Genomic DNA, 17,177 nt, shown 5'->3' with positions numbered 1-17,177 from the left:
AGGGAGGTGATCCTGCCAGTCTCCAGGGGCTGCCTCTCCCCCTCCATTCTAGCTGATCGCTGCATGAGGGCAGACAAGGCACTGTCACCAGATCTCCTTTTTCAAGAGCTTGTAGAATCTGGAATCTTTTGCACAACTTGCTAATTTTTAAAACACTCTGTAAGCAAAACAGAATACACTGAGGACCATATCTAGCCCCCAGATCCCCTTATTTATAATCCCCAGTGGCTTTGAAAGGCTACAATCCTAATAGGGGACCAATAGTTATTTCAGAATTTGAAAGATATGCAAGTATTTTGCTTTTTCTAGAGTCTAATGATTGTGATTTGGCCAGTGAGAGCTTAATTACACTTTATCATCTTAAATAGTTTATCATCTGAAACAATCGGGGACGTCAGTCTGTTTTGCCTGTTCTGAACAGGTCTTTCTGGTGCTGGAAAAACAACAATAAGTTTTGCTCTGGAAGAGTACCTTGTCTCCCATGCCATCCCTTGCTACTCCCTGGACGGGGACAACATCCGGCACGGCCTGAACAAAAACCTCGGATTCTCTGCTGGGGACAGAGAAGAAAATATCCGCCGGATTGCTGAGGTGGCCAGGCTGTTTGCTGACGCTGGCCTGATCTGCATTACCAGCTTCATTTCTCCTTTTGCCAAGGTAAAATGTTTTGGCACCACACGCAGCATGAGCGCTCTCAAACTGCCAGGAAAAGAAGGCGGGTGGAGGGGAGGGCACAATGGAATGTTAGACGTTCGTTTCCCCCTCTGTTTTCTCCTCTCCCGTCTTGTGCCCTCATTTTCTCTATTTAATATTGGTTATATAAAGATTTTCTTCATTTCCAGATGCCAGGACACCAGTTGACATAAATCCTTTCACGTTCACTGTTAAAAGGAGCCCTTTGGTTAGAGTTGAAAGGAAGAAACATCTAAACGAGAAAAACTCTAAATCTCTGTAATTTCAGTTCTCTGAAAAGTCAGAATGTTCAGTTCTGTAAAGAAAAGAGCAGGTCACCACCAAATAATCAGGCTATGTTTGTGTTTTAAAGTTGAAGTCCTTGAGGAGGAGTGTCACTCTTGTTTTCAAAACAGGAAATTTCTGACGGTTACAAATGATAGAGCTGTGAACACAGCTCCTTTGAGCGACAGGATCCCATATTGAGTGGGAAGAGTACCTCTTATCTCTTTCTAGTTTTTTCTGTTGTTACCCTCCTTAGACTTAGGGCCGGAGGCTCTTGCATTTGGTTTCCCCGTATCCTGTGATGAGAGACTGCTTTCGGTGCTCTCTCTGAGTCCTTGAGAGAGTTATGTTTACCACAATGATATCTCTGCACTTTCTCTAAAGGAGTAGAACCCCGTGGCCTCTGCAGAGCACAAACCCCAGTGCTATCTTAAGGGTACCAAGTAACAGAACACACAGCAGTTCATGTTTAAGAATTTCATTGTAAAACCTCTTGTTACATTCTTAAACATATTTTCTCCCAGGATCGTGCAAATGCCCGGAAAATCCATGAATCCACAGGACTGCCATTCTTTGAAATATTCATAGATGCACCTCTGAACATTTGTGAAAGCAGAGACGTAAAAGGCCTCTACAAGCGAGCCCGAGCTGGGGAGATTAAAGGTACGAGAACCAGCTAGCAGTGCCTTCACCAGTCACTCAGGCTACTGATCCTTATTCTATTTCCAGAATTCTACCTAAAGTTTAAATAAGGTTTCCAAATTTGCATATATCATGCATAACTTCTTATCAAATCGTCATATTTTCAATACATCCATGGGCTTATTAAAATGTGGGGTTTTATTTTTAAAAAACTGTCACCTTCTCAGCCATAACCAATGAAGTTCAGAGAAGTGACAATGTAGATGTGTATGGGAGAGTATATGTGTGTGTAGATACGGGAGGGGTGGTTCTGAGTTTTTCCTTCTTCTTGTCTGCCTTTTCATTTCTAATCAGCTGCAGAGGGCTGCAACTTAGCTAGTCAGATTTTTTTTTAATAATTTGGGGGCTTTCTATATTGAAACTACAGCTGTATGTTTTCTTACTATGGCTAGTGGTCAAGGAAGGCTGCTTGATCTTTTCTGCTATAATCTAAATTCTCAGTTTAACACTTTATTCACATATGTGTTAGCCCTTCTTGATTTAAAACATTGTTCTGTTGGCACTGATGTGATTTTCACTCTTATTCCTTGCAGGATTTACAGGTATTGATTCTGATTATGAGAAACCTGAAGCTCCTGAGTGTGTGCTGAAAACCAGTGTGTCCTCAGTAAGTGACTGTGTCCAGCAGGTAGTAGAACTTCTGCAAGAGCAGGTAGGTGCTTGTCATTTTTTGTAGAAAAAAAATTTAATTAAGTCTTGAAAAGTAATCTATTTATTAATGCTCTTTAATTTTAAATTGTTACCATTTCTGCTTCATTTCAGAACATTGTACCCCACACAGTAATCAAAGGCATCCATGAACTCTTTGTGCCAGAAAACAAACTTGACCAAGTTCGAGCTGAAGCTGAAACTCTCCCTTCATTATCAATTACCAAGGTAGGAGGGTGTAGACTGGCCAAAGGAGAATTAGGATAAATATCGGACACTATAATCCATTTACAATTACACTTAATAACAAGGATGGGATGGATAAGGGAAATACAGTGTCTGTGAGGAAAAACATTTCATTTTGTCCAACTTTTTTTAAATCCCTTCTCCAAGAAAAACTCACCAAGAGCTGCCATGGGGCAACTGATCAACGCTTGTACAGAGGCAGACTGGAAGAGAAACTTCGTGTTTGCATAGGACAGTTTTACATCAGGCAATAATTATTTGTTGGAGCAGCTAAGAAAACAGTTTGTGCGGACACAAGTGCTTCTTGGGCAATTGAGATGGAGTGTGAAGAGAAGCAAAGCAATCCTGATCTAAAGTGATATGAATGCCTCGATCTTTCTCTACCCTGCAAAAACCCACTTTCCACTCACGAAGGATAGTCCAGTCTGAGGAGAGAGGGAGACAGCCTTGGTTGGATTTATTTTACTACCTGGAAGTAAAACTGCTATGCACGTGCCTTAGCCTTTTTATGGGTCATTGTTGCTTGATCCATAGGAGGTGATAAGTTTTCACTGGTACATTTTCATTATCCATAAAAACCTTGGAGATTTTTATAAGAGGTATAGTAAAGACCCTATACCCTCTTAAGCCATGAAAATTTTACAAACAGATTCCCTGACTCTGTAAAATAATTCCTAAGTGCCCCAGCACTCCAGGCAGATGGGTAAATGCATAATTATAATTATAATGTAGTGTACTAGTTCTAGTAACAGATGGTCTTCATGGTACCAAAAAACTACAAATAATCTGATGATTAATTCTCTTGGCTTTAGGGATGACAGGAGAGGCTTCAGAGCAGTGACCTATGAGTCAGGTTTTAAAGAATGAAGAGGAGTTTACAGGTGGGGGGTGGATGGGATAAAACACAGGCCTGAAACCACATACAGGTTTAGACTTTCAAGTTGTCTGGCACTGTTGGCCACTGGGCCCCAAGTGGGGAGAGGGAGGCTATGGAGTTTCTTTTGTGGGCCCAGGGGACAGAGTTTGAAGAGCTTTCAGTATCATATGAAGACTTTTGGGCTTTTATCTTCAAGGCAATGGTTGGCCCAATTCAGTCAAATAACTAGTACATTTGGTAAAAAAATAAAGCTAAACTGGAATTTTTTTTCGGGGACGGGGGGAAGAGGGGGGGAGAAAAGAAAGAATGAGAAGTGACTTTTCAACAAGTTGCACATGACGGGTAAATACAACCTATTGTGCTCAAATAAAACATCTCAACTTGAAATTTTTTCATTACTCTCCCATTGGAAAGTTCTAGACTCAAACCTATCAGGCCCTTAGATCACAGTTGGCATAGCATATGGGAACACGTAACACATAAAATGTTCTGCCCTCCTCGTCCTGCCAGCTGAGTAAGAAAGGATTGCCCCAGGCCAGATGGCTTAAAAAACAGAGCTTATGGAAATGTTCACCTGCTTTTCATGTTTTGCAGCTGGATCTCCAGTGGGTCCAAGTTTTGAGTGAAGGCTGGGCCACTCCTCTCAAAGGCTTCATGCGGGAAAAGGAGTACTTGCAGGCTCTACACTTTGGCACCCTGCTAGATGGTATGATTTTTTTGTTTTTTACTCTTGATTATTTAAAAAGGTCTTTCCCAGAAGTCTGCATCTGCACAGGACAAGACATGTTAATATCTTGTTTGTAATTATTATTATGACAATGTTTAAATCATTTATGGCATGTCCAGTTCTGTTATATATATAAGCTTATAATTTTAGGATTTTTTTGGTTTATCCTCAAAGGATTGTTGATTATTTAAAATCAAAGGAAATGATAAATGAGGATTTTTCTCACATACAAAGCAAAGAAAAGTTTAAGTCTGTTTCACCCCTGCTGCCCTTTGCTGGCCCTGATATTCAGAAGGCAACAAGCAGTCAGAAGCACCCTTGCTGGCTGCTAGAGACCACCCTGGGGACAGCCAGGACTGCTGGGTTTAGCACACGTAGCTAACTCTAGGTTGCTCTCTCAAGGATTTCTGCTTTCTTTGGTGGGTGCTAATCTGTTGATGTTTATGCCCATGCATGAAATATGTTAGGTTGGCTTCATCCTAAACTCTAACAGAAGTGTTAAGGGAGGTTTCTGGGCTTTCTGGGCACAGGCTGAATGGCTTTTAGAGCGCTGAACTGGTCAAGGTCAGAAGCATGTGTTCTTCAGAAAACTTCCACCCTCTTCTATGATCAAATACTTCCTAGAATTGCTTGAGCTTATCAAATGGAACTTGTGTTTTTCAAGACCCTGGGGAATAGCTACTAAGTGGGGTTGGGGTGGTGGCAGAGTCACACAATTTGTAATACTGAACAGGTCTCCAAACCTTGTAGGAAAAAAAATCAGATGTTCTTTCTTGGAAAAGATGCTTGTGTTTTGGCCATGTGATGCTGCCTGGGATGTAGGGCATAAAGTCAGAATCAGAACTCAAAGACTCTAGAATAAAAATGGGTCCTCAGATCAGACAATTCCTCTACAGTAACAGAAGGGAAGGCAGTATAAGGACATAGAAACTGGTAGGTAAGTAGATACAGTGATAGAAACTTGTGGAAGGTCTCTTTGATTACTTTAACTTTCTTAGTGAAAAAGGAAACCAGGGTTTCAGCTGAGGTTGAGTAATGGAGTGGGAGCCGGGAGAGGTACAGCAGATTCACTAGCAAATTCTCAAATTTGCACTATTCCTGAATAGAACAAAGAAAAATCTAACTTCTGTATTTTCTATACCCCATCTAATATTCTTCTCAATACTTTGCTCCACTTAGAGAGAAGTGTGGGGGCAGGGATTTATCTCAAATATTTCCATTTTAAACAGTCTCTGTAATATAAAATATTCCATCATTTCGAACTTCAGCTCCCTATCAGAGCTGTTCTTCTCATCTACTCTTCCCCAAGCTGGCATCTGGGTGTGGGGGAAAGCATACAGAATTCGGAGTATTAGTTTTCCCATGTAGCCTCCTGTCCTTGGGCTGGTCTCCACTGTGGGCGGCTGGTGTGATCCTTGAGTGTGCTGAATTGTATGACTGAGGAATACAAGGTCTGTTATCTTTGCTCATTCTTGACCTGGTGAGACCCCACCCCAGAGTCAGCTCTTTGATTCTGAATCCAAATCTGGATTCTAGACACTTCTGTGTTAATTTCTAAAGCAAGTTTTTGTTTGGTACCATAACCCTGGCAAGGTTTTTGGTTGCAAGTGTCAATGAGGATTTTCAACTGATCCACTGTGAATTTGGTGCAGCTGTGCCTTCTATGTGTAGCAATCATCTCTGTCTTGTTCACTGTGGAATTGCTAGTGAATAAAATTGGGACTGCCTACATAATTTGTGGGGCCTAGTGCAAAATGAAAATGTGGGGCTCTTTGTTCAAAAATTAAGAATTTCAGACGGCAACAGTAGAGCATAAACCCTAGTGCAGTGCCCTTCTAAGCCCAGAGCCATCTCTGGCTATGCGTGGCACATAATATCCACCATTAGTTGAAAGTTTGACTTGTTGTATGGCCCTCTTGTAGTATGTTTTAAAATCAAAAGCGTGGTTTTTGTCTATTCAGGTCCATTTACCCTTTAATAAAAGTTTGATGATTAGTTTTGCCATTTTTGCCCAAAAGCCTATTGTGTTTGATTCGGATTGTGTTGAATCTGTAAATACTTTGGGCAGAATTGATGATGTTTTATGGTTTTCTGTGTACAAATCCTTTACATCCGTGGTTAAATTTATTCCTAGATATTTGATTCTTTTAGTTGCTATTGCAAATGGAATTTTTTTCTTGATTTCCTCTTCTGATTGTTCATTGCTAGTTTATACAAATGCTACTGATTTTCTAGGATTCTCTGTATATGGGATCATGTTATCTGCAAATAGGGAAGCTTTACTTCTCTTCCAATTTGGATGCTTTTTATTTCTCTTTCATCTAATTGCTCCGGTTAGAACTTCCAGTATAATGTCGAGTAACAGCAGTGACAGTCGGCATCCTTGTTTGTTTGTTTTTTTAATGTGATTTTATTGAGATATATTCACATAACGTACAGTCCTCCAAAGTATACAATCAGTTGTTCACAGTATTGTAATATAGTTGTGCATTCATCACCACAATCAATCTTTGAACATTTTCATTACTACAAAAAATAAAATTAAAATTAAAATAAAAAAGAACATCCAAAACATCCTGTTCCCCCCCCCACACTTGTTCATTTAATTTTTTTAATACAGTTTTATTGAGATATATTCACAGACTCTATGGTCATCCACAGTGTACAATCAGTTATTCACAGCACCATCATACAGTTGTGCGTTCATCACCAGAATCAATTTTTGAACCTTTTCCTTACTCCAAAATAAAAATAAAAGCAAAAAAGAACACCCCAAACTTTACATCCCCTCCATACCACTCTATTTATCATCTAATTTTTGTCCCCATTTTTCCACTCATCTGTCCATACACTGGATATAGGGAGTGTGAGCCACAAGGTTTTCATAATCACACAGTCACACTGTGCAAGTTACATAGTTATAAAATCATCTTCAAGAATCAAGGTCAGTAGGCTGCAGTTTGACAGCTTCAGGTATTTCCCTCTAGCCATTCCAACACACCAAAAACTAGAAAGTGATATCTATATGGCGCATAAGAATACCCTCCAGAGTGACCTCTCGACTCCATTTGAAATCTCTCAGCCACTGGAACGTTACTTTGTTTGATCCCTCTTCCCCCTTTTGGTCAAGAAGATTTTCTCAACCCCATAGTGCTGGGTCCAGGCTCATCCCCAGGAGTCATTTCCCACGTTGCCAGGGGGATTCGCACCCCTGCGAGTCATGTCCCACGTAGTGGGGAGGGCAGTGAGTTCACCTGCCGAGTGGGTTCAGAGAGAGAGGGGGCCACATCTGAGCAACAAAGAGGCACTCAGGAGGAGAATCTTAGACACAATTGTAAGTAGGCTTAGCCTTTCCTTTGCAGCAACAAGTCTCTCAAGGGAAAGCCCCCAGATCGAGGGCTTGGCCCACCAAATTGGCAGTTCTCAATGTTTGCAAGAAAATCAGCAATAACCCAGGTGGGGAGTCCAACATTTCTGCATTTCTCCCCAGTTCCTCAGGGAATCCCACAAATACACTTTTACTCTTAGGCATCCTTGTTTTGTTTCTGATTTTAGAGGGAAAGCTTTCAGTCTGTCAACAGTGCATATGATGTTAGCTGTGTTTTTCATATGTTCCCTTTATCATGTTGAGGAAGCTTCCTTCTATTCCTAATTTTCTGTTTTTTGTTTTTTGTTTTTTTTTTTTAAGTCAAGAAGAGGTGCTGGATTTTGTCAAATGCCTCTTCTGCATCAATTGATATGATCGTGTGGTTTTCTTCCTTCATTCTGTTAATGTGATATATTACATGAATTGATTTTCTTGTGTTGAATCACCCTTGCATCCCAGGATAAATCCCACTTGATCATGGTTTGTAATTATTTTAATGTGCTGTTGGATTCTTTTAGGCTTTTTTTTTTTTACTTTTTTTCATTATTTTATCTTTCTGTTCCTCAGCCTGAATCATTTCAGTGACCTTGTCTTCGAGTTCATTGATTCTTTCTTCTGCCAGCTCCAGTCTGCTGTTGAAACCCTCTAGGAAAGTTTTCATTTCAGTTATTGTGGTCTTCAATTCCAGTATTGCTGTTTGGTGTCTTTTTTTTTTTTTTTCTTTTTTTTTAAATAAAAGGAGGTTTATTTGGTTACAAGGTTACAGTCCTAAGGACATAAAAGTGTTCAAACTAAGGCGTCAACAACAGGGTACCTTCACTGAAGGATGGCCGATGGTGTCTGGAAAACCTCTGTCAGCTGGGAAGGCACGTGGCTGGTGTCTGCTCCAGGGTTCTGGTTTCAAAATAGCTTTTTCCCAGGCCATTTCTTTCTAAGCATCTGGGGGTGTTCTCTTAGTTTATCCCAGGACAAACTCTGGGCTTCATCTCTTAGCTAAACATCCTTCTGTATGCATCTCCAAGCATGTGTAAGCATCAGTGTCAGCAAGCATCTGGGCCTGTGAGGCTCTTTTTAAAGTACTCTAGTAAACTAATCAAGACCCATACTGAATGGGCAGGGCCACACCTCCATGGAAATAATCTAATCAAAGTTATCACCTAAAGTTGGGTGAGTCACATCTCCATGGAAACAACCTAATCCAAATATCCCACAAGATTGGATTAAAACATGTCTTTTGGAGGGACATAATATATCCAAACTGGCACATTCCACCCCCTGAACCCCTAAAAGACATGTTTTTCCATATACAAAATACATTCTTCCCAGCACAATATCACAAAAGCTTAAATCCTTTCAGTAACAATAGGTAAATACAAGATCCCATCAGAATCAGTCATAGGTGTGGTCCTGTCCTAAAGCAAAATTCCTCTCTGGCTCTGGACCTGTGAAACCTGGAACAACTTATCTGCTTCCAATATGCAAAGGAGGGACAGTCATAGGATAAACATTCCCATTGCCACAAGGAGAAACTCAAAGGAAAACAGGATTTAAGGGACCAAAACAGTTCTCAAAACCCTCAGGGCAAACTCTATTAGATCTCAAAGTCTGAGAGTCATTTATACAATGATGTTTTATCCTTGGGGCTTGAGAGAGCAGAAGTCCAACCCTTTCTAAGGGCCTTCGCAGCAGACCTTTTCTCTCCAAATGCTGGGGTGAGTGCTTCAACATATTCAGGCAATGGGGAGACCTCCTTCTCGGCCCCACCCTCCTCAAACATTGTGGCGGCACCTGGACTCTCTTCCATCTCCAGCGCAAATGCTCAACCCCTTCAGAACAGGGGGGTGGCGGCCAGGCTCCCCCCAATTGCCGGGAAATGTGCTCCACCCTCTCTGAGGCCTGGGGTGGCAGCACTCTTCCTGAGCATCTATGCGGAAGGACCACGCTCTACCCCTGGGGCAAACTCACCCTTTCCATGGGCATGGGATTTTATGCTTTCCTTGCCCCAGATTTCTTGACTCCAGACCTCAATTTCCACTGAAGAATGCAAAGAAATTTTTGAAGAAATTTTTCCTTCAATTTGTTCCTTCTCTATTCCCTCCAGTCCAGACTGGCAGTGGTTTTGTCTATATAGATCTCACAAAAAATTTGTTGGCTTAGCATGAAGCACACAGGGGGTCAAAACCATCAGACAATAGGACCTTCCACAAATCCTTTCTGGATAACTCAGCATCTCCAATCCTGTCTTGTACTGAAATGGTGGTCGTGTTCCATGTTTGGTTAAATCCTCACATGGGGCACCATCCTCTGGGGTCTCACTTTCTGGAAGCTCAGAATCTTCCAAACCATCAATTTCTGGTTTCTTTGTACCCAAGAGTTCATTTCTCAGCTTATCCCTTTCCTCTTGCATTTTACTATAAATTGCAAGGAGAAGACAGGCTGCACTTTTGATATTTAGTTTCAAAATCTCTTCAGCTAAGTATCCCAGCTCATATTCTTCAAATGCTGCCTTCCATCTAACACCAGGACTCAATTTTGCCAAATTCTCTGCCACTTTAAAACAAAGATCGCTTTTCTTCCAGTTTGCAATGATACATTCAACATTTCTTTCCAAGGCCTCATCAGAACTATCTTTAGCGTCCATATTTCCACAAACAGTCTCTTCAAAGAAGTCTAGGCTGTTTCTATCAAGCTCCTCACAATTCTTCCAGAATCTTCCCCTTATCCATTTAAGCTGCTCCAACATGTTTGCTATTTGCAAACTCAGCAGCACCCCACTTCTCTGGTACCAAAATCTATTCCAGTTTGCTAATGCTGCCATTGTGTAAAATATCAGAAACTGATTAGTTTTTATAAAGGGGGTGTTCTAGTTTGCTAATGCTGCCAGAATGCAAAACACCAGAAATGGATTGGCTTTTATAAAAGGGGGTTTATTTGGTTACACAGTTATAGTATTAAGGCCAGGAAGTGTCCAAGGTAAGGCATCAACAGTCGGGTACCTTCACTGGAGAATAGCCAATGGCATCCGGAAAACCTCTGTTAGCTGGGAAGGCGTGTGGCCGGTGTCTGCTCCGGAGTTCTGGTTTCAAAATGGCTTTCTCCCAGGACATTCCTCTCTAGGCTTCAGCTCCTCAAAAATGTCACTCTTAGTTGCTCTTGGGGTGTTTGTCCTCTCTTAGCTTCTCTGGAGCAAAAGTCTGCTTTTAAAGGCCATCTCCAAAATGTCTCTGTAAGCTGAAGCTCCTCTCTCAGTTCCAGTGCCTTCTTCAAAGTGTCCCTCTTGGCTGTAGCTCCTCTTCAAAATGTCACTCTCACCTGCACTGAGTTCCTTCTGTTTGTCAGCTCATTTATATGGCTCCAGTGATTTAATTCAGACCCACTCTGAATGGGTGGGATAACACCTACATGGAAATTATCCAGTCAGAGTCATCACCCACAGTTGGCTCATCTCCATGGAAACACTCAAAGAATTACAATCTACTCAACACTGATATGTCTGCCCACACAAGATTACATCAAAGATAATGGTGTTTTGGGGGACATAATACATTCAAACCAGCACAGGGGGTTTATTTGGTTACAAAGTTACAGTCCTAAGGCCATAAAAGTGTCCAAACTAAGGCATCAACAACAGAGTACCTTCACTAAAAATATCTGACAGCTGGGAAGGCATGTGGCTGACGTCTGCTCCAGGGTTCTGGTTTCACAGTAGCTTTCTCCCAGGACGTTTCTCTCTAAGCGTCTGGGGGGTGTTCTCTTAATTTATCCTGGGGCAAACTCTGGGCTTCATCTCTTAGCTAAATGTCCTTCTGTCTGCTTCTCCATGTGTGTCTAAGCATCAGCATCAGCTGGTATCTTTTTAAAATTTCTGTCTCTCTATTGAGATTCTCATATTGTTAGTTCATCATTTTCCTCATTTCCAATAGTTCTTTCTCCTTGTTTTCTTTTATCTCCTTGAGCATATTGAGAATCATTTTTTAAAAGTAAAGATACCCAAACTCTGGTCTTCTTCATTGATAGTTTCTGGATTTTTATCTTGTTCTTTAATGAGCTATCATTTCCTGTTTGTTTGTTTGTCTTGTAATCTTTTGTTGCACACTGTACATTTTAATGTTTTTAAGTGTTATCTCTGAGATTTACTCCCTGAGTGAATGTTCCTTAAGTAGGTAGCCAGATAGTGATATGACAGAGATTTCTGTGAGTGTCAGGAGCTAAAAAAACGAACAAACCAACACACACAAAAAATCCCGTGTTTCAGAGTCTTCGAAAATTGGCTCTGTGTTGGTTGGTGCTCTCCTTCAGCCTTTAGCCCTTCTATCAAGATCAGCCTGAGGTAAATGTGAAGTGTAGAATCTCTTTTTTCTGAGCCTGAGTCTTGTTCTGGGCTTGTGCCTACTCATGCCTTCGGAATCTCCAGGAATTCAAATGCCCCCCTCTATTCCTTATGAAATAGACTTTCTCCTCTTCTTGGGTGCTTGAATGTGTGACTTAAAGCAGATAATCCTTTGCCACATTCCACTTTGACTTAATTATTTTACACTTCTTTAGCTGTCCATAAGCTCCTTCTGCCGCAGGACAAATACTGGATGGGGGAGCCAGAGAGGAGTTTCCTGGTTCAGTCAGTCAGACTGCCACCTCACAGGATAGGCACTGACATACAGGCACCACAGTATGCGCACAGGGGTTACTCTACTCCCTCCATAACAGGGCGAGGGACCCACAATGGGAGCACAGACTAGCTCCACACTGTACCAGCAAGGGACCAGCAAGGCCACCACAGGCTTCCCTTACCGGTTTTTTAAAGCTGCATTTTCTTGATGCGGCAGTCATCCCATTACTGCAGTTCTTTAACTGTCTTCCAAAATTCTGAGGAAAATGGCTCTTCTAGTTTTTGCTAGTTGTTCAAAGATTCTGTGGAGAATAGCCTCTGGAGCATCTTGCACTGCATCTTGGTCAACTTCAATTCTTGGCTTACAGTTTTGAGGCTAGGAGAAGAGCAAAGTCAAGGTGTCAGCAAACTGATGCTTTCTTCCTAGAGACTGTAGTGCTCTGGGGCTGGCTGCCTGTGATCCTTGGTCCTTGGCTTTTCTGTCACGTGGCAATGCACAAGGTGATGTCTTCTTCCTCCTCCAGGTTCTGTTGATTTCCAGTTTCTTGCTCTTCTCATGGCTTCTCTTTTCTGTGCCAAATTTCCTTTGCTTATAAGGACTTCAGCCTATTGTATTAGGACCCATCCTCATTCAGTTTGGGTACACCCTAACAAATAACATCTTCCAAGGTCCTGTTTACAAATATCTTCATACCCACAGAATCAGGGGTTGGGATCTGAACAAGCCTTTTGTAGGGGACATGATTCAATCCCCAACAAGTAGTCAACAAATATTTATTGAGTGCTCCCATGTGCCAGAACCCATTCAAACTGTTGGAGACTGAGTAATAATCAAGACAGACATGAGCTTGCAGCAGCAGACGTCAGAGCTCATCTTCTGAGCCCGCCCTGGTCCAGTTTGTTCTTCCCATCACATCAATGGTTTACAAGTTTCTTTTTTAAACTCAGAGACGAGTTCCCTGGTCTTTGTTTCAGTGAAACCTACGGCATTATATAAAACAAATTTATGAAACAGATGAAAGTAGAACTGCACCTGTAGATTTGTGTGAAGGGGGCAGAGCTTGTTCTCTCTCCCACCCCACCAATAGCCCTGAGGGGTCTGCGGGAAGTAGCTTGAGAATCAGTGCACTGTACCACACTAGCATGGAGTCTTAGGGCAGAGTTTGGTTTGATGGCTCTGGGACCGAGTAGATAGAGTTAAATTTTTAAAAATAATTTATGTATGTATTAGAAGCTTGGGAAAGTTATCATTCATGTAGATATCACTTAACTTTAACCAATTAATGAAGATTTGAGTCACCTCCTTGAAATTTTAAATTAATTTCTGTAGGCCCAGCCTTGTGGCCAGTTTATCTACCATCAAACAATTGTAGATTTTTTGATCTTCTACAATCTGCAGCTCAATATTGTCTCCTAAAAACATTTTTAAAAAATAATAATAACAAAGAGCTTGGTATATTTGTATGTCATGTGTGTAAAGTCTGATAATAAGAATTTGTTCCTTGACATTGTTGCTTTAAGATTATTTTAGTGGAGAGCTGAAAACGTGTGTCCTAATTTTGTTTATATTTCTCTAGGCGTGGTCCTTCCTGGTATGTATTTTAACAACTTTCCAAGTACATAAATTATTATAACTAAATGTTACATTAATTGGAAATGGTTAAAAATATAACTAAAAATATCCAAATTAACCAGATGGAATTGAAACCAATTCACAAGCCAACCAAGTTATAATATAAACATTCTTCTGTTGATTGAATTCCAAGTAACAGGAAATTTCTGGAACAGTTGCAGCTGTTTATAATGTTGTATTTGGCAAACAAAAGTAAAGTTGTGTCTAAGTTATAGTTGCATATTTTGTTCCTGAGGTTTTTTAAATTTATGATCCTATCTACTACCATTGAGTGCTGGTCCTGGTTTGGTTTCATAAATCTGGGTTTGTTTTTTTTTTCTATTATCTTTGCAAAACATTTTTAATTAAGGATAAATTGATTTTAGATGCAATTTAAACTGGATCCACCTGGTTGGATTGTGCATGACTGTACTTCATTTGTTATGTGTGATTATGCATGAATTTAATTTCAAGCTGTCATGATTGATAGTTATATGAATGGGAATAAATACATACTTGCTGTGACTGTAAAATTCTGCATTGTACCAGAAGGAAAAGGTAAAATTCTGAAGTTATCATTGATCTTTGGTATAGCTTTCATTGTTGTTTTTTCCTTAAAAAGTCTAGTTGAACAATAAAAAAAAGTAAATATTTATTTAGTGTGTGTGTAGAAACAGCCCAGAAAATCAATAAGCAGATCTACAAAGCTAAAACCAAAGGCTTGAAAATTATCTAAAGCAAAATTATTCAATTCAATAAGAAGTAATCTATTGGATTTACCATGGCTAAAAAAGCACAGTACCCTTTTCCAATGTGAAATAAATAAAATATCACAATAATAAATAAATAATAATTAAATACAAATAAAATACAAAGCCACAATAAAATAATCAAGGCGAGTTCCCACTAAGGAACAAGACTGGAAGCCCAAGTCAATGTTTATAGCCACAGAAGCTGTTTCAGGGCATAATTAATTGGTCAGATAAGTTTATGCATTAGAAAAGTTGATAAGGATGATAGGGAACCACACTAAATCTGCTTATCCTTCCAGGCGTATGAGATCACCTGGCAGTATTACTGGTAGAACTTCCCATAACATCCACGGATAAGCAACTTCATCCTAACAACCTGTCTGGCAGGGAGTGCTGTTTCCTCTTCTCAGATTTGCACTCAAGGCCAAGAGGAAGGTGCATCAGTGATTACCTTGGGCAGGTACCTAGTGGACCGGATGAGGCTATCATAGCAAGACAGTGAAGTATTCCTTGGATTTCCACCTGGAATAATTGATGGAGGACAGCGTTGCAGGCATGTTGCAGGCAGGGCTAGGCTTCCTCCAGCAACCCACCCCAACTTTAGCTTTGCATTTTGCTTTCCTCTATTTGGGTGGGGATGCACTCTTCAGAAGCAGAGTCCAGTATCGTAGTCTTTCCTTCAGCAGTGTGGTCAGTAAGCAATCCACAGAAAGCATGAGTTCCAACTAGCGTATCAGCATCCTGGAAATTTGAATTGAATCAGAAATCCATTCTTTGTTAGCCTTTCTCCCTTTTTTCTCAACTAGTTTAATGCTGTGGATTTAATTTGCCCTCTCCTGGCAACCTGGAGACCAATATTTATGTATTATCCCATTTTTCAAGTGAGGAAAGTGAGCTCAGAGAAGTTGAATAACACAGACAGTAACTGGGAGGATGCCTGAGTTTTTAGTTTGGTGTTCTCTGCACAGAGCTTGGAGCTCTCTTATTGCCATGCACTTAGAAACAAAGTTGTTTGAATGAGGAAGCCCACTAAAACAGGACCTTCTGTGTACAGTATCTTACTTGAGGCTCAGGTAGGGTCCCAGGACAGGTTGCGGAATTTCATGATAGATTAGATTTCTTTATTACTGGCAGTTGCCATCTACCTCCTATAACATTCTTTAGGTCCTGGTAATTTTTGGAGAGTGTTTAAAAAGCACACAGGGATATGCCTGGAGAATTTGGAGTCTTATGCCCCAAAAGAACAGAATTCAGACCTTTAACTCTATCAGAGGCATTTTAAATGTATGATTTTGAAAGTCTGGTTTAAATGTCTTCATTTATCTATGGTGCATTTCCTTAAATCGATAAATAACTGCACTTATTTCTTCTGAAGCTGAAGCATTTGTTAGACTTCCAGCTGAGTCCTGAACTTGGGAACTCCCCCCAAATCTTCCGTAACATTCTCTTTGTGTTAAACACTTAACCATGGGCCTCCATTTTTCATATCTGTAAGTACAACTGAGAACTGACATTGATCAGAATTTTAGGACACTACAACAAAAAATGGAGCACAGCTGTGTAATTATTAGGGTTTATATTACCTGGCATAATTAAGAAATGAGACATTTCTAGGGAACAAAATTTTATCCTGTTAGTCCCAAACTAAACCACCTTTTAACCATTTTATCTGGGAACATTTTAAAAAACTTTGTACTAAAAAAAAGAAAGAAAGAAATATATTATACATAGGCAACTTCTTTCAGTAACTGCTGGGTTGTCATTAGAAATGCCAGTCACTGATGTGGGCTCTGATGTGATGGTGCCCTGAGGACTGGGAGACCCACGGAATTATTGGCCCCTTCCCTAAAGTTTCCCCCATGACTCTCAAACTATGTTTGTTTTTTAATGCTTTCCTCTCTATTCCTTTGTGGTCAAGCTGTCATTTGACATTTCTTGCTGCTCTAGATGTAACTTCTCTGAACACCAGATTCCATGCGTTCTAATTCACTGCTTTGTACACTGAGAAACCATAACACCCAGGTAAATTCCCTCTAAATTAAGAGACTCAGCATACAGGTGAGAGGTCCTCACTCTCCAAGAAAGTTCATGAGTTTTAGTAAATGAACTTTTTGTTGTTTTTACCCCTTCATGATTTTTGACTGATGGTTCTCAATTGTAGCTGACATAGCAAGATTTGTCATTTCCAGACAACTGAGATTACCAATCAATTCAAAGATATTTAAAAGTCACACTGTGTGCCTGGACCTCAGTGAACAAAGACGTTCAGGACGACTCTTGTTTTGTGATCTAATGGTTAATGTTACCTTTTTTTTTTTTTCTTTTCAATGCAGTGTATTGGTAAGTGCAGACAGAATAAGAGACTTGCCCAGCTTTGTTACAAGGTTACTATCCAAGAAAGGCTAGAGGTTATTGTTTTGGTTTGTTTTGCCAAGCTTTAATTTTTTTTTTTTTTTTAAAGACTTTAAGTTGCCATAGTGTATTGAGGTCAGGACCAAGCTTTTAAAAAAGGAATCCAGAAAGGAGATGCCTCTTCTGGTCCCTAAAGTTAGGTTACTCACTGAGACCACTGGTGATTTGAAACTCAGCCCACTTTTCACAACTGCCCAGTCTCCTACGTTGAGAAGCCCCTCAAGGATTCCTCATCACAAACTCTAGAGAAACTGGAGCAGCCTACACACCA

At 40.4% G+C, this 17,177-nt stretch overlaps 1 protein-coding gene across 4 annotated transcripts in view; it reads left to right on the top strand.

The window, feature by feature from the left end:
* The window catches only part of PAPSS2 (3'-phosphoadenosine 5'-phosphosulfate synthase 2), a 111,149-nt gene that overhangs the window by 71,485 nt on the left and 22,487 nt on the right, over window positions 1-17,177 (top strand). For 3 of the 4 annotated variants that reach the window (XM_037804290.1, XM_037804292.1, XM_037804293.1), the window contains exons 3-8: window positions 422-657; window positions 1,482-1,620; window positions 2,193-2,311; window positions 2,422-2,535; window positions 4,025-4,136; window positions 13,708-13,722. In XM_037804290.1, coding sequence (XP_037660218.1) covers window positions 422-657; window positions 1,482-1,620; window positions 2,193-2,311; window positions 2,422-2,535; window positions 4,025-4,136; window positions 13,708-13,722 — 735 coding nt within the window. The remainder of the gene's footprint in view (window positions 1-421; window positions 658-1,481; window positions 1,621-2,192; window positions 2,312-2,421; window positions 2,536-4,024; window positions 4,137-13,707; window positions 13,723-17,177) is intronic. The other variant, XM_037804291.1, reaches the window with a different exon arrangement.

Source organism: Choloepus didactylus, chromosome 15 (genome assembly GCF_015220235.1).
Source record: "Choloepus didactylus isolate mChoDid1 chromosome 15, mChoDid1.pri, whole genome shotgun sequence".
Taxonomy (NCBI): Eukaryota; Metazoa; Chordata; class Mammalia; order Pilosa; family Megalonychidae; genus Choloepus; species Choloepus didactylus.
The sequence above is the reverse complement of the archived record's forward strand: the minus strand, read 5'-3'. Positions and strand labels throughout refer to the sequence as shown.